Here is an 18,569-nt window from a genome sequence, read left to right on the forward strand (position 1 = left end):
CTTACCCATCTACCATAACACAGTCTTCCAACTGGAAGTGTGTGGAGGACCCACGTTCTCTCAGGCCATTGGTTCTCCTGCGAGTAGCTTTCAAATGACTTCCTAAAGGTTCTACTTATTTGATTGTTTGGCATCTTACCCAGAAAGACGTAAGTGAGCTGAATCTTTTCTACCACTCATTCATTCACTCATTCAACAATTATTGGCTGAGCAACAACCACGTGGTAGCTACTGATCAACACAGTAGATAGAAATACCATTAGATCCCTGCCTTCATGGGTGGAGGGGGAGGGGTTTACAAAGAAATAAGAAATAATAGTAATATCAAAACTGAAGGCTGGAACAGAGAGTGACTGTTCCAAGTAGCTGTTATAGATTGGGTGGTCAGGGAAGGCTCAGGGCATGGGAATATCCAGAAGGGCACTCTAGTCAGAACGAATAGCTACTGCAAAGGTCCTAAAGCAGAAACGAGCTCCCTGGGTGGAAGACAAAGGTCCATGAGACTGGGGTTTAGTGGGAAGGCAGGGATGTGTTGCATGCAACAGGACAGGAGACAGGAAAGGTAGAAGTGGTCAAATCTTGGAGACACTTGCAAGGCCCAGCTACATGTACTGAGGTTGGATTTTATTCTGAGAGCAACATGCATGAAAAAAAAAAGTGGCCTGATCCATCTGCTGTTCGGAGACCAGATTAAAGGGAGGATAGGCAGGGAAGCAGGGGAACCCATAAGAGTCTGTTGCGCTGGGCCAGGTGAAAGAAGAGGGTAGTGTGGGCTAACATTGTGGTGTGGAAATGAAGAGCCTTACACGATTCAAGGCATGTCTTGAAGGAAGAGTCAGCAGGATTTGGTCATGGACTGGATGTTGGATTTGAGGACACAAAAGGAATCAAGAATAAGTATTATGTATCTTGCTTATACTCTGCCAAGGGATTTCTTTCATACGATCCTGATTAACCCTCTCAAGCAACCAGGGTGGAAGGCCGGGGCACTCTCCTTCTTATGCAAGGACACAGAAATGGGAGGGTGAAACCTGCTAAGGCTTACACAGCTTCTGAAGCAACGATTTGAATTCGTGACTTATGACTCAGACTTCAGTATTTCATTGCTTGTCCAAGGAAAAGGAATTTTATTAACAGTGTTGATTTATAAATAAAGGATAGAAACAAGAGTGAAAACTGAGAAGAAGAAACCAGAACAACATAAGTCATCCTTCCCACCTAGAGATGTCACAATCATGGCTTCAAAGAACAACACAGACTTCTTCCATTAATTAAACGGATGAATCAGGTTTCAGTTTCCGCATCCTCTCTCCTTTCTGCACAACTTGTCTTTGAAGGCATTCCATTTGGGAAACGCGTGACCTTTACCCACGGTGCTGCGCTTAATTGAATGCTTTGCATCAGAAGTCACCATGCTGATCAACATCTTACACCCATTGCCTTTCTGAAATCCTTACCCCAGTTCCTGGGTCTGTTTGGTTGAAATCATTTTACAAAAATAAATCATATCAAAGTTTTTCTTTTATTATTTCAAAGACTTTGCTTGCAAAACTAAATATTTTTAACACCATGGCAACACAGTCAGGACTCTGGCTAATGTATCCAAGCCTGTACCAGAGTTCAGACTTCGCAAACTTCTGCTGCAGACAAATGGGCTTCGAAGGAGGAAAGAGCCAATAAATTAGGCATGGTCAATAATCACTCCAGCCGCATTTTCTGGAGCTTCCTAAAGAGTGATAAATTAGCCAGGCTTGTCCTAATGGATCAATTCCCCTCTCTCTACTAGGACACACCAACACAAACTGAGCAGATTGCAAACTACTCGGCTTCTCAATGAGTTCAAATAATACCTCCCACACCTTCCCAAGTACTCTCCTCACCCATCTGATCCTCTGACCCTTCCGATTTCCCTCTGAGTTGGACTGGGTTAGCAGCTCTGCTTTTTCCAGGGGAGGCTCACAGAGGTTAAGTGATTTGTCAGAGTTGCAGGACTGATTCCATGGTTAGGAAGAGGCAGAAATAATATTTTCAACTGCATCTCTTTTAAACCCTGGCCAGTACTATCAACACACCAGCCTTTGCTGTTGAAATTGAACTAAACTACCACCTACAAATGCTTTGGTTTATTGTTATCTTTGGTTCTGTATATTTATCAAAGTTATACATGCACAGAGTTAAAAGAATAAATGGATGCTATGCATTCTATGAATATCCAGCCTAACGACTTCACCCAATTCTTCCTCTCCAGAGGCAACCATTTATACCGATTTTACCCGCTTAGTTGAGCATTTAACTGCATGTCTCTAACAAGCTGCTACTGGCATCTTTTGATTTTTCTCTTTATGCACTGTAAATGTTGGTCCTCTTTCCTCCCCTCACATCCACCACACACATGAGCTTCCTCTTGATGTAGTACTTAATACCATGACTTGGTTAGACTGATACCCAGTTTTGCCATTACTATAAACTTACAAAAACAACTTCCAGTCCCAGCTGAGATATGTAAATTTTTATTAATTTATCTGTCCTAAACATCCCCCTTCCAACTCTCTCATCCTCAGAATGAATGATTTCCCTTCTAATTTATGTTCTCCATGCCTGGCTGTCATCTAGGCTCTCTGTCTACCCTGGAGTATTCCATCACTTCCCTTCTCTGCTGGACTTCTAATTTCCTATCACCTCTGCATTCCTATTTCATTGTAAAGCACATTCTCTGGTAGCATCCTGAGGATGGATGCATGGGAGATGTGTTTTTTGATATCCAATAAGTACATGGAAAGATGCTCAATATCGCTAATTATTAGAAAAATGCAAATCAAGACTGCAATGAGGTACCACCTCACACCAGTCAGAATGGCCATCATTAAAAAGTCAACAAATAACAAATGCTGGAGAGCATGTAGAGAAAAGGGAACCCTTCTACACTGTTGGTGGGAATGTAAACTGGTATAGACACTATGGAAAAGAGTATGGAGGTTTCCTAGAAAACTAAAAGTAGAGTTGCCCTATGACCCAGCAACCCCATTCCTGGGCATAAATCCAGACAAAACTATAATTCAGAAAGACACCTGCATCTCTATGTTCACAGCAGCACTATCGACAATAACCAAGACATGGAAGCAACCTAAATGTCCATTGATAGATAAATGGATAAAGAAGATATAGTATACATATACAATGGAATACTGTTGTTGTTCAGTCGCCCAGTCATGTCTTATTCTTTGCAACCCCATGGACTGCAGCACATCAGACCTTCCTGTCCCTTACCATCTCCCAGAGTTTGTCCAAGTTCATGTCCATTGTATTGGTGATGCCATCCAGCCATCTCATCCTCTGACACCCTCTTCTCCTTCTGCCCTCAATCCTTCCCAGCATCGGGGACTTTTCCAATGAGTCAGCTGTTCTCATCAGATGACCAAAGTACTGGGGTATCAGCTTCAGCATCAGTTCTTCCAATTAGTATTCAGGGTTGATTTCCTTTAAGATTGACTGGTTTGGTCTCCTCGCTATCCAAGGAACTCTCAGGAGTCTTCTCCAGCACCACAGTTCGAAGGCATCAATTCTTTGGCACACTGCCTTTTTTATGGTCCAGCTCTCACAACCATATGTGACCACCGGGAAGACCACAGCCTTGACTACACGGACCTTTGTTGGCAGAGTGATCTCTGCTTTTCAAAATACTGTCTAGGTTTGTCACAGATTTCCTACTAAGAAGCATTTGTCCTCTGATTTCACGGCTGCAGTCACCACCTGCAGCGACTTTAGAGCCCAATAAGAGGAAATCTGTCACTGCTGCCAACTTTTCCCCTTCTATTGCCATGGAGTAATGGGGCTGGATGCCATGATCTTAGTTTTTTTAATATTTAGTTTTAAGTCAGCTTTTTCACTCTCTTCCTTCACCCTTATCAAGAGGTTCTTCAGTTCCTTTTCGCTTTCTGCCATTAGGGTGGTATCATCCCCGTATCTGAGGTTGTTGATGTTTCTCCTGACTATCTTGATTCCAGCTTGGAATGGAATATTACTCAGTCATAAAAAAGAACGAACTATTTGCAGCAACATGGATGGACCTAGAGATTATCATACTAAGTGAAGTAAGTCAGAAAGAGAAAGACAAATACCATGATATCACTTATGTGTGAAATCTAAAATATGACACAAATGAACACATACATGAAATAGAAACAGATTCACAGACATACAGAACAAACTTGTGCTTGTTATGGGAGAGGGAGAATGGTGGAGGGAAGGACTGGGAGTTTGGGATTAGCAGATGCAAGCTAATATACATAGGATGGATAAAAAAGCAAGGCCCTACTGTATAGCACAGGAAACTATACTCAATATTTTGTGATAAGCCATAATTTTTAAAAATATGATAAAGAATATACATTTATATAATTGAATCACTTTGCTGTACAGCAGAAATTAATACATTGTAAATCAACTATACTTCAATAAAAGGAACTAAATTTCAGTTGGTTTTATTATTGCTTTTAAACTCTCTACTGAAATGTCAGATAAAAAGCTGGGACACCAAGTTAAATGTGAATTTGAGATAATCAAGGAATAATTCTTTTAGTGTAAGTATTGTGCATTATTTGAAACACACTTTGTAAAAGTCTGGTTTGTCTGAAATTCAGATTTAAATGGGCCTTCTGGATTTCATTTACTAGATTTGGCAACACTAAGGGTACCCCCATATTATATGCATGAAGCACAGAATGCTACCCTGAAATCCCCTCCACCCACTGCTTGGTAGGCTCCCAACCTTGTCTATTGCAAATTCAAGGGAACAGCCACTTCAGACCTTCTTTAACTGGTCTTTTTTGCTTCCTGAGATAATATCAATAGGCCATCACTTTTCTCAAGTTCTGTGTGGGGCTCAACAGTACTAAGTCCGCAAAATACCATACTTTCATCCAAGAGTTGGACAGACCCTGGCTGGGGAGGCGCCAACATGGCCGTGAGGGAGACAGGATCCTTCCTCCTGCCTCCAGTGGAACAAACTGGAATATTCATTAGATTAACAACACTGGTTATTAGCATTTCTCTTCATCTCTCAGTCAATTCTTCAGTAACTATAGTAATAGGAAGAGGGATGGATACCACATACTATTCCAAGTTAAACATTTACCAAGTTAAAAAGTAGTCAAGGGCAAGATGAAGTATAAGTTCTGGTAACTCACTGTCTGCCCTCTCTTTATCACTGGGGACACCAACTCTCCCGCAGGCAGGTTCCCTCTCTGATGCTATCAGTGCTCAGAGTTCCAAAACTCATCTCACCCTCATCACCTCACTAATACTATCTCATCAATGTATTTGCCCAGACACTAATTTGTTTATGAAGTTAAGTGAGTTAAAGATGAGGATTGTTTCCACCTTGCAGGGAAGGCGGTCTACTGCTTACTATGTAGTTTCAAACAGGGAAGGTCTTCCAACATGTAAATAGTAGAGCTGACTCAGAGATTACTGTTAAAAATGATGCATTAATGTTTTATGGACTATCATTGATCCTCAACTTCACTAATCTAGCTACCTATCGTTGACAGTTGACTATAACTTATGTTTTTGAAAGTAGTTTTAATTGTATGATTTCATATTCATATCCAAATTGTTAAACTATCGCCACTACACTGGTCTGTGTCCAGGGCCATACGCAACTTACCACGTGAAAATGTTCTCATTTCCTGTTTATATGTGTGTATGTGTGTGCTCCCTCCCTAATTCCTCCTCTTTAGCTGATTATATTGGTTTTGACTGTGTGCCTCTAAATGTTTTTGTGTGGGCTTTTAGAAAGGAGTGAAGCTAAGTGAATGAGTTCAATCTACCAACTTCATCTGGAAGACATGCTGACTATAGTTAAAAAAAACTACCAAAAACAAAACACATCTCTTTTTAAAGTTGTTACTTTCATGTATGTATGAGTTTACATCCTTCTGTAACTTAGCTTTAGAGGTAGAATATTCAGATACTAATTTCATACAAAACAGAGGCTCATTTGGATCCTTCTGGGCTAATCTGGTCACTCTACTAAAATAAGGACATGGGGATTGAAAATGTCCGAAGAAGTGATGAATATATTTCAATGTCAAGTTAGATATCATACTACTATTCAAATTTAGAATAAAGACTTCAGTGTTTATTGAATGCCTGGACTACACATTTCACACAGCATCTCATTTACAGAAGGCTTAAAAGAGTTAACATTTCAGGATAAACATTTGAAGGATAAACATTTATAGAGTGATAACAGATATCAAAAAAGTTAACAGACTCTTTGCCTCTCTGAAACTGTGTAAGTGTATTTCAAAATATTTCTAAGTGATACATAAGAAAGGACATGTTCAAATATAGTCTAAAATGTTTAGAGAAAAGAACATCATCAGAATTATCTTAAAACACACATGAACACACACATACTCACTTGCATCTCTGCCAACATTCTCAAGCAAGTTAGATTATCTTACCCTGAGTGTAAGAATATTGGAGTGGGTAGCCGTTTCCTTCTCCAGGGGATCTTCCTGCCCCACGGATCAAACCTGGGTCTCCCTCAATGCAGGCAAATTCCTTCCCATCTGAGCCCACTAGGGAAGGCCTAACTACTGATTACATATGCGGTAGCAGGGTTAATAATGCATCATTTTCAAGTCAAGATTTAGTACATAGTTAGTTGATCAAATATCCTACCCTTAATGATAGGGGATACCAAGTACGTTTTCTTAGCTATTAAGGGCAATTTATTTTTATCCTTAAACTTTTCATAATAGGCTGACTTCTCAACACCTATCTGAAGAGTTCCTACCCTTTTCAACAACAACAAAAAAATTGGCTGTTCTACTTTGCAACCCAGAAACAATTTTTATAATTATTTAAATAACAATATAATTATTTAAATAATAATAATAAAATTGGATCATGTCACACAAATGTGGATTTGGGGGCAATGATATCATACTAGAATAATTTTGAATAATACTAAAGTTGTTCATTTTGGCTTTCAAGCATCAAGACATCAGAGAGGATGTGACCTATTCTACTATATTTGTTTATGTGGATAACAAACCCATGTAGAGTAATGAGGCTAGGGAGTATGAAGCGTGCTTGTATAGGGCTCTTTATCACAGTTACACCTACAAAGATCATCCAGGAATGACCATTTAACCAACAGCTGTGTTCTTTATATTAAGAAGTAACAGCAATATCAACATCCATTCTTCTTAAACTGTATTTAACAGAAAACATATTCTATGACATATACTAAGTATGTTCAGTGAAAGAAAAAAAAATGTTTGACGTTTTGAGAAATCTTGCTTCAAACAGGACTAAACCTATTTGTTTTTGTTTGTTTTTTTGAAAATTGCAGGACTTCCAAGAACTTTGAGTAAGTTCATGTGACTGTATCCTTGTGATGTGTTTTCAGTATGCAGCATTTCCAGGTTTTTTTTTAGAGAGCACCAATTCACATTTCATGCAATACTGGTGAGAGTCACTAGCTGGGGAATCCTACATCTAGGGCCTCAGCAATGGGGTGTGTGTGTGTGTGTGTGTGTGTGTGTTCGCGCACGTGCATGCGTGCGTGCATGTGTGTGTGACTGGTTTTAACAGGCACAATCAGAAAGAATGCATTTCATGGCGTGTTTGTTTCTTATTGCTATTATGACAAATTGCCGAAGACTTAAATGGCTTAAAACAATACAAATATATTACCTCATAGTTTCGTATGTTAGAAGTCTGACATGGGTCTCACTGAGCTGACATCAAGGTGTTGACAGGGCTGCATTCCCTTCTGGAGGCTCTAGGGAGAATCTGTTCCTTGCCTTTTCCAGCCTTAGAGGCTTCCCACATTCCTTGGTTCACTGCCCACTTCCTCCATCTTCCAAGCCAGCAACACTGCATCTCTCTGATCATTCTACTGTAGTATCTCCCGCTGACCTCAGAGAAAGTTGTCAGCTTTTAAAGATTCATTTAAAGATCTGTGTGATTAGATTAGGCCCACTTGGCTAGTCTGGGATAATCTCCCCATCTCAAGGTCGGCAAAGTCCCCTTTTGCCATGTAAGGTAATAAAGTCACAGACTCCAGGGAGCAGGGTTTGGACATCTTTGGGAGCCATTACTCTGCCCATGACAGATGGGTTTGCAAGAGTACCTTCAAACTGCTAGCTAGCAAGCAAGGTCAAGGGATGAGACAGAGAGCAGTTATTCCTGTTGCTTGCTCCCAGGTATGACTTACATCAACAAAGTATCAGGGAAATAAAAATTACTGTTTGATTAAGGGGTGTATGACAATAAGCAAGACAAAGAACACATTCACGATCACCAAGAACTTGTTCTGTAGTGCTCTGGGAATTGGGTTCTCCACGAACACAGTCAGCTGGCCCTCAACACTATGGGCCTGTTTCCACAAGGTATCTGTTTTCCAGTAAAAGGTGTGTACTGTTAATCAGCTATATTGAAGCTTTCCTTACTAAGGGACTATGCATTCATTACCTCTGATGATGCAGGTGTTAGAATTGCCCTTAAAAAATAAAAATTCATGTGAAATAATACTTTTTATCTGGGCTTCCCAGGTGGCACTAGCAATAAAGAAACTGCCTGCCAATGCAAGAGACACAAAAGATGTGGATTCGATCACTGGGTTGGGAAGATCCCCTGGAAGAGAAATGGCAACTCACTCCAGTATTCTTGCCTGTGAAAATCCCATGAACAGAAGAGCCTGGCAGGGCTACACTTCCTGGAGTTGCAAACTTGGGATTTTCCCAGGCAAGAATACTGGAATGGGTTGCCAGTAGAAAGTATATCTCTGACTCTAAAGTCTGAGTTCCTAATCCTGCGCAGTACTGTTCACCTTGATAACCCATCTCTCCTCTGTCTCCTCCAACCATGTAACCCCAGCCCACACACAAAGCTCTTTCCCATGTCTCTAAGTGATCTGAGGGTCTATCAATATGTACTTAGTTGGAGCAGGTTCTTGGGCTCACACACACACTCACCCACTAATTCTGCCATTTGTTTCCTTATGAGGCTCTATGCATCTTCTAGGAATATGTATCTTTCTGTTGTGACCTCTGACCAGATTATGGAGACTTCTGGGGCAGCAGCAGGATAAGTTATGAGTAACAGACCTCAGAGGCATATCTAGTTTCAAAATACGACTAGGTCATCAGCTGTGAAGTAACCTGGCAGGTCACCTTAGCACCATGAACTTCCGTTTCCTCCTCTTGTGAGGACTGTATAACGGTATCTGCTTCACAGTATCATTGTAAAGGCTTAAAGAGATGCTCTATGGAAAGTACCTGATAATAATCACACAATAAATTGTAGCGTATACTACTGTCCTCAATTCCCTGCTATGTCTTCCTACATAAAACTGCTGGTGGAACTTCTGGTCTCTAGGAAAGAGACAATAATCTCATTGACAATCTCTACTGCTATCAGCAACATCTATACAACCAAAAACCATCATTTAACTTCCACTCCATTGTTAAGGTGTGTGTGGTTCTTGCTACCCAAGATGATTTTCTTTTCAAAGTCTATGGCTGCCCAGAGAACTAAGGCCTGAGCCTTCTTGAGATTTGCTAATCACATCTGGTTTAGCTTTAGACATTTTCTGGGGTTTTGCCAGCAGCCACGACATTTTAATGGCTACAATAAACCTCAAAGCCTCATCAAATCTTTGCTGTATGTGTGAAAATTATGTCCTTTTCAATTAAACATTCAATCTCGGCTCACACCCAGGCCTTATGGAAACGGAGCTGAAGCCTGAATGGGGACGGGAGATGAAACGGGCCGCCACGACTCTGGCCATCTTGCCAGATGGGATTTAGAAGAACAAGAAATTCATTAGAGAACCGATGGTCTGTATTTTCTTTAAATATTTACTAGGTACCTTTCATGTATTAAAAACACTGGCATCTCTAAAGATTAGCAGGGCATTTTTGTTTAAATATTCAATGTGTGTGGGGCAGCCCCGCTTTCCTCATTTGCCTTGGTGGTGAACTTGATGTCTTCTGATGACATGCCATGCAAAGAAGAAAAATAGCTGAGGTATTGTTCAGCTTTCCTGCATAAGGCAGCTCCTCCAGCTTCAGAAGTTCCTGTATGTCCTTAAAATTGCCTGAGGAACCTATCAGTTGAGTCCTCAGAGATCTGGAGTGACACCACGGATCACCCTAGAGAAAGAAAGGTACATTCCTGCCTCTCCACTGTCCTCTGAATTCACTCTTCTTTTCCTTTTGTTATTTATCATCAAATACACAGAGAAATCAAAGGCAGGGGGCCGAGCCAGGATGCCTGATAAAAGAGAGCGCATGGAGGGAAAGCAGGCGAAGAGGAAAGATCCAATACAGATCAGGTTTCTGCTCAAAGACCACAGGAGAGGGCAGGCCGTGGTTTCACAAGGACCAAGAGAGAGAGAGGATGGGCAGTCAGGGACAGCCCTCGTGGCTCAGATGGTAAAGAATCGGCCTGCCAATGCAGGAGACACAAGAGATGTGGGTTCGATCCCTGGGTCAGGAAGATCCCCTGGAGAAGGAAATGGCAACCTACTCCAATAGCCTTGCTTGGAGAATTCCATGGACAGAGGAGCCTAAACATCTAACATACACATGTACGACACAAGCATAGGTCCTCTCTGCTACTGCAACAGCTACCTTGAAGACTGGCCTGGCCCTAATTCTGCCATTGTAGAGGGACAGAAAAATACTGGTATGTGATGGCTTACTCTGCTTTCTTACAATAAGAATCAAGCTCATCTCAGTCAAGGAAAAAAACTGTTTTTGAGGAGAGGAAAAAGAATGATCATGTGTTCACAGATCACATTCCTGGACAAAACGTCCATTTGGTTGAATTCACGCTCTTGACCACATCAACAGGAGGAAAAAGAAACTCCACATGTTCCTTTAAAAATCATTTACAAGGTAAAAATATTCAGTTGTAACCACCATCCTTATTTAAGTAAGTTTTATGCCTAAAGTAAAAATAAATGGCTCGCCCTGCCACCGGGAGCAGATCTTTCCCACTTTACTTGCATTTCCAAGCTGTCCTCCGTCTAAGACTTAGATTTCTGAGTACTCTTTCACAATAAACATTTTTAAAATGTTTATTTTATGTCTTAGTGTAAAAATATTCCTGGTGCAAGCTCTTCATTTCCTCAAGCTCTGCTTTTGGCGCTCTGGGCTCCATTTCCACATTAACACGCTCCCTAAATCCTCCGCAGAGCTCTTCAATAGGAGTTATACAAGCTCTGAGGCAAGTATTTATATTCTTGGACAAGGAGATGTCTCCACTGTGAAAACACAAGACTTGAGAGATGCCAAAGGAAAATTCCTGCCCAACAGAGACATATTTTCACCTTTTAAAAAAGCCAAAAAGGGCTTTCAGCATTTTGTTTTGGATAATTAAAAATGTAAATTAAACTAAAATAGACTGTTTACTATGGGTCTTGCCATCACTTTTAAACTTATATACATAAACAAAATATATAGGAATGTGAGTGTGCATTTTGCATGACAGCAAGAGAGAAGGAGAGATAAGGCAGCATAGTAAACTAGCTTAGAAAACACAAGGCATGAGATTTTCTAATTAGATTTAATCTGCCTCTGGCTGTGTGAATATAACTTTTCTAAGCCTCATTTTTCTCATCTATAAAATGGAGTTAGTGTAGTTCCTGCTTATTTGGGTTACCTTTACCTTCTTACCCTAGTTAGAAGAATCATATAAGATCACAGTAAGAATTAAAAAAAAAAAAAGAGTTGCTGTAATTATTATTATTAAAATTATATCTATTACATGTTGGAAAACATAGGTAACAAGATACATATGTAGTACCCACTGATTAACAAAAGAGAAAGATGTGTAAATAAAGTGACTCCAAATGGTACACAGAGATGCGAGTGTCCCGAAGACTGTGGTAACAGAACTCTCACCAATTCCATTCCACGAGCCAGAGAGATATCATCCTCTTCAACCATTTAAAAAATATCTATGATCATAATAACAGAACAGTTCCCATTACCTTCTAGTTGCCTCTTCAGTTTTCTCAAATCTTTTATAAGGTCTTCAAATTTGACTTGAGAAGCCAAGAAGAAATCCTGTGGTTCAGGCAAGGGGAAAACGCTCTTTTCTGTTCCTGCTTCCTAGAATAGATGGTAAACAAAAGTACATTATACTTCTCAATTGTCACATTCAGTTGAAATTCCAAAACATCTTTTTTTTGGATAGTCGGATAAGAATCATAGCAAAGATCCCCTGCTATTCCTAACTTTGGACTGGTTACTTTGAAGTGCTTTTATGTCTTTTGTACTATCATTTTGGTCTTACTGGCACTGAGGCCAAGGCTACGGCTATGGCATGGGCTGAGGTTTTAATTTTTTTAATTAATATATTTTTTTGGCCGTGCCTCACAGCATGTTGGCTCATAATTCCTGAACCAGGGATCAAACTCGTGCACCCTGCAGTGGAACCTGGGAGTCCTAAACACTGCACTGCCAGGCAAGTCCCTGGGCTGGGTTCTAATTTGACTCTCGAATCAAAGAGAAAATAGTCAGATAGGTCCTGATCTTAGACCCTCTATTTCCATGGAAAAAAGGTATAGGAAGAACACATGAAAGTGCTTAAACTGAAAGTCCCTGTTGAGCTTCACATGGTAGCAATTAGATAACTCATCTTTGGGGTATGCCCGTGGGTGTGAATTAGAAGCTACTGGACTAGGCAGCACTGAAGTGGGAGAACAACTGCACTCATTTATGCTCTTACCTACCTTCCTCTGCAGTTTAAAGCTCGTGCATGTGTTTGTGTGCACATGTGTGATCAAATTCTTCACACATTTGTAAAGATTCTCCTAATGTTGCTTGCCTTGGAAGTATAAAGTTAGTTGTTCAGTCGTGTCCAACTCTTTGCAACCCCACGGACTGTGGCCTGTCAGGCTCCTCTGTCCATGAAATTCTCCAGGCAAGGATACTGGAGTAGGTTGCCATTTTCTTCTCCAGAGTATCTTCCCGACCCAGGCATTGAACCTGGGTCTCCTGCATTGCAGGCAGATTCTTTACCATCTGAGCCACCAGGCAAGAGCTATCTTAGTAGGTATTTACAAAGGCGTGGCTGTGTAGAGTGCTGACAAACGTCACAACTACAGCTAAGAGAGGATCTCAGCAGAGAGACATCCAGAGGTGCACAACCTGTAGGCACACAGGGAGAAGCAGAGCCTCAACTATCTGTTCCAGTCCAGCCTGCTTTCTCCCGAGTTGTTCAACGTAAGCTTTGTGTCCTACATATCTCAGGCCGTCTTCGCTTATGCTTCTCTCCACACAGAGTACTCTGCCAGCTCTCCTTCACATTCCATCTTCCCTACTGCCATTAGGACTAATTCCGAACTCTACAACTGCTTTACAAGGCACTTTATGATCTGGCCTCTGTCTCCATCTCCAGCCTGATTTCTCCCTTCTCCTATCTCTAACTCCCTCACTTTCAAAAAATAAAAGAACAGGCCACAATCTCTTGCTTGTAGACTTTTGTCTACAAAACTGTCTCTTTCCAAATCCTTCCCCAGGCCCTCCTCAAACGTCCTGGTTCATACTTCTTCAAGTCTCAAAACAGCATTTCCTTAAAGCTCTCCCCAGAACTCCAGCACCTGGATGTTTCCAAGAGCCCCCGCTACTTCCCGTATCACAGCACTTATCAACATTAATTTAAAAATTGCCTTGTTAGCTTGGTGTCTTCCCCAGTAGACTATGAACACTTTGGAGGCAGGAATTATGTCTTGTTCTCAGTTGAGTACTCACCATCAGGTCTACCAATAAACTGTGGCACTATTACAGACAGCTTACAGAACACTGTTCTGGGAAGTATGCGTCTTGGACAGGGGTCATCTACCTTCTTACCCTCTTTTCTTGTGATTTCAAGAATTCCCTGGGTCCTTCCCTCTTCCTTTAAGACATCTGGCCCCATTTGTAATGCTAGAAGAAAGTGGTTTTCCTCATTTGATCAGAGCAATATTTTACATGATCAGTGTACTATTTTTTACTTTCCTTATGTTACTGCTCTAAAAAACAATGGAAGCAGTGCCCTAGTATGAGTGCCAAGATGGAACAACATCTAAGATGCTTGCCACAAAATTCCACGGTAATCAACATTGGAAGAACTCATGCATGTCTCTTTCTAGTCTTCAAAACTTTTTATCAGATTCAGTCTCAGTTTCTTCTTCTTTTTTTTTAAGGTAGAAAAAGAGAAAATGCTGCTGAGCAAATCAGCTTAGTAGTAGCTCTTACGCAGAGGACGCAATGGCACGCCACTCCAGTACTCTTGCCTGGAAAATCCCATGGACGGAGGAGCCTGGTGGGCTGCAGTCCATGGGGTCACGAAGAGTCGGACACGACTGAGTGACTTCATTTTCACTTTTCACTTTCATGCATTGGAGAAGGCAATGGCAACCCACTCCAGTGTTCTTGCCTGGAGAATCCCAGGGACGGGGGAGCCTGGTGGGCTGCCGTCTATGGGATCGCACAGAGTTGGACATGACTGAACTGACTTAGCAGCAGCAGCAGCAGCTCTTATGAAAATTGCTCAATTAAGAGTTCAAAAGACATGGCCCTAGAAGGGTTTCTTTAAACTTCACATAGACCTCAACTTGAACCAAAAATCATCCATGAGTAGAAGGAAGCTTGAAGCAAGAGTCACCTTTCTTCTGCTAATTGCTCTTCACCACTAACCACAAACATCATCACTTAGGCTCCTAAGAGGGAAGGGATCATTTTATAAATCACATAATCCTACACTCTTGAGTGATATTCATTCTGCTCAGTGAAAAACTGGGAGAGCACCACACAGTTGTTGACTTCTTATTTTTCCTAAACTGGACCATCCTATTGTTCAGTTGCCAAGTAGTGTCTGACTCTTTGTGACCCCATGGACTGTAGCACACCAGGCTTCCCTGTCCTTCACTATCTCCTGGAGTTTGCTCAAACTCATGCCCGTTGAGTTGGTGATGCCATTCAGCCACCTCATCCTTTGTCACCCCCTTCTCCTGCCCTCATATTTCCCAGCATCAGAGTCTTTTCCAATGAGTTGGCGCTTCACATCAGGTGGCCAAAATATTGGAGCTTCAGCTTCAGCATCAGTCCTTCCAATGAGTATTTAGGGTTGATTTCCTTTAGGATTTCTGAAACTAATCTTATTGGATTTTAACATTTTCCTCTGTGAAGCTGATTCCACTGGGTTCAGCTCTCTTCATCAGGAGCCAAATTCCATAGGCAAATGTTATCCTTCCTACACAGTGCATCTGTGTAGGAAGCATGGCTGAGATAGAGACTATGCATAAATCTGCTCATGTCAACTTTGAACTGTCACCCCAAGATTCTTCAGGAGAGTTCTTCTGCCACTTTGGTACCTATTGTCAGAACTGTGGGTGCACAAACATTGCCTCAAGCTCAACACACCTGTACTGCTCTACCAGAAAACATCTGTCACCTCCATTCATCTAATTCTTCACAGATGCTACTGACTACATGCTTGTGGATATTTACAGTACATTCAACTCAGTAAGTATGTATCAAGCACCTACATTACAGTCAGTCAGATAAACCCACCAGGAGGGGAGGACAGATGATGAAAGGCTTCATCAGCGCTTAGCTTGTCCTCTGCATGAAATTGAAGGCCTTTTGAAAAGGACGCCCTGGAATCTTGACTTTTCTTCCCTCGCTACCTAGGAAAAACTCTGCCTTTGTGGATAGTTAAGTGGGACTCCTGACAACATTTTCCCAAGACTTTTTCCATTTACTGACTGCTAGGTTTCTCAACAACTTACAATAGTACCTCTTTCTTCTCAAAGCTAGGACTCCTTGTTCTCGATTTAATGAGAAGGAATAAAACATAGAAAATGGTGCTCAGGTGGATTCTCACAGAAATTTTTATTTCTAATGGCCAGTGTAATTTAAGCAGGGAAGATGGATTTAAATTCCACATCTTTAACTTGTTCACCAATGAACACTGCTGATAAAGTATTGGGTATTACTGCATATTAAGTTCCTAAATTTTGGTCTGCAGCCCAGAATCTAGTTTCAAATATAACCAATTACTGAATGGATATAGGTTTCACAGGAACCCTCACAACCTGGTCAGAAGGCGCTGAGATGACTAGGGATCTCTCTGAAGCTGTGTTACATAGTAGATTAGGAGGCAGTAGATTTGTACTGAATAATGCTTCCCTTCACAAGAGTCAACTAAATTCTCTTGGCTTCAGTGTTCCCATCTGTAAACCAAGGAGGCTGGAGAGCTCTCAAATTCTATGTTGGACTTGAAATTCATCCATCCAGCCATCATCCAATTTCTGAATGCCAACGATGTGAAGGAGTTGAAACTCCATTAGGTGCAGTTTTCCACATAATGCCATTTCTTACCTGATCATAGTAACGCAGGTAATATTTCACCACGTAGTCCACCAGATTAATCCCATTATCCTAGGTTTAAAAGAGAAGCTTAAATGAATATCCTTCACATGAGACTCTGCCATAGTATACAGTCAAAGAACTGAAATCTCATTTTGTAACTCTTATACTTTTCTGATACCTAGTCTTGAATCTGTTTGATACTGGTGAAATTCTCCTCCTTGTCCCATTCATTTTTAATGGCATCTATAGAAAGAAATGACACTACACTTTTCCTTTGAGGGGGAGAAAACCCAAACAGATAATCAATCCATAAGACCTCTGAGGTAATGGCTAAGACATGCAACCAACCAACCAAAAGACTATCTCAATATTTTCAGGCATAAAGCCAAGAAAGGAGGAGGAAGGGGAGTGCTAAAGAGAACCAGGGAGCAGAACAGAAAAACCATCCCTCCCTTCCCACCTCTCAAAAAATGTGTGTTCTTAATGGCATGAAAAACAATCAAGATGGCTTAAAAGGAACACCCTGCCACTTTATGACCCTGGGACTCCAGGGGAGAGCGAGCCCTCCCACAAGGCAGCCTTTGTGTCTTGTTCACGTGGGTCTAACTCTAATTTGCCTCTGTGTTTCCCCTCCCTCCATTCCCCCTCCCTGCCCCCTGACAGGGACGCCTAGCTATGGGCTGCTTGTTTCTAAAGAGAGCTCTGCAGGGGTGTGGAGCCAAATGATAATCAGGCTCAGAGGGGTTGACAGTGGACCCCCCAGTCCAATTGTTGTGGACCAAAGGATAATTCAAACGCTCAGCTCCCTTGGTGATTCGGCATCGCTCCTTACTCAGGGGTGAGTAAATTACAAGTAGCTAACACCAAATTCAAACAGATTCAAGTCTTGTGCTATGGCTAATACTGTACACTATCTGTTTTATCCTCTCATGGTAGTTCAACATCTAACTGTGTGCTTTCAAGCAAATGAATGTTGGGAATTTTTCGTCAAAAGAAGATCAAACACGAAAAACCTGTATTCAAAAGAAAGCAAAGAAAAAAATGTACTGCTAGGAGGAAGATAGAGATGAATGGAACAACTAGGGATACTTAAAACAAAAAAATTGAAAGGGTAGAAGGAAAATGATGGCAGATCACAGAAACTCATATGAAAAATAAATACCCGACTTTTGACGTCCTTGAGTTTGGGCAGAATTTCTAAGCTATATCCATCTGCTTGTCCCCGAGTCCTATTTCCTCCATTCATATAATTTCCAAAAGCCAGAATGAGAGCTAAAATATCTTTTACACTCTTCATGTGCAGCAAACCCTGGGAAAAAAATAATAATTATTATGAGGCTGAACTCCAAAAGCACCTATGTTCATTTAACAACAAATGTTCACCAAGCACCTGATAGTCTGTTTGCTGGCCTGTTACCAATAGGATTTACAATTGGTGAAACAGAAAATACACTTCATTAAGCTAAGTGTCTTAAAAAAAAATGTTAACAGCCATCATGTTTTATCCTTTCAATGAATTACAAACTGTACATGTTTTAACACTGAATATTAAATATTACATTTCTATTTGAGCCAATTTTATTTTTTAAATACTTATTTTAAGGGATTCAGAAATTTAAACAAGAGAGTTGTTACAGTTAGGTTTTGTATTTGATGGCTTCTAAATACAAAAGGTTTTAAGATCATTTGAGAATCTGGTTTTGGACACTGTCTGTATATAAACAGCATAGTTAAATGTTGGATAGATACAACAGCATGCCTATTCTTCCTTATCCCTGGAAATAACCCTCAGAGGTGAACTACAATAATGTATTTCGAGGTCACAGGCTCTGTTTATTAAGCGCTTGCTGATTTGTCTGTTAACTATTACAATTTCAAGCTTCTTGGGGTTTCTTCAGCTTCCTCTCTCATTTGTTTCACCTCTTTCTCTCTCATTCTTTGGCTCCAAGTGCAAATTTTCAAACTGATACTTTTCTCCCTTCTCTATAATTTCAGTTGACTTTATTTTCCTTTATTTCAGGGTAAAGACAGAAAACCAACTGCAGCTCCAAGTTGACCTCTGTTCCTGCTTTTTAGGGCATTATTAGAAGGTGCATATTATACACCTTGGTGATATTTATGCTTTCTTTATTGAAATCTTTTATGTCTTAGAAGGGGAAAAAAAAATGCCTTCAAATAAGCAACTAA

General features: G+C 40.8%; 1 protein-coding gene across 25 annotated transcripts in view; it reads right to left on the reverse strand.

Annotated features, from left to right (window-relative positions):
- Positions 1-18,569, reverse strand: part of FMN1 (formin 1) — a 497,211-nt gene that overhangs the window by 140,940 nt on the left and 337,702 nt on the right. For all 25 annotated transcript variants that reach the window (XR_015135041.1, XM_086322043.1, XM_086322036.1 and 22 more), the window contains 3 exons: positions 17,545-17,691; positions 16,392-16,451; positions 12,014-12,134 (listed from right to left, as the gene is read on the reverse strand). Coding sequence is in view for 24 of the 25 variants with exons in the window: in XM_086322043.1 (XP_086178169.1) it covers positions 12,014-12,134; positions 16,392-16,451; positions 17,545-17,691 (328 nt within the window). In the remaining variant the exon portion in view is untranslated. The remainder of the gene's footprint in view (positions 1-12,013; positions 12,135-16,391; positions 16,452-17,544; positions 17,692-18,569) is intronic.

Source organism: Bos grunniens, chromosome 10, assembly GCF_055505025.1.
Source record: "Bos grunniens cultivar Pamir isolate PY7600 chromosome 10, Bosgru_T2T1.0, whole genome shotgun sequence".
Taxonomy (NCBI): domain Eukaryota; kingdom Metazoa; phylum Chordata; class Mammalia; order Artiodactyla; family Bovidae; genus Bos; species Bos grunniens.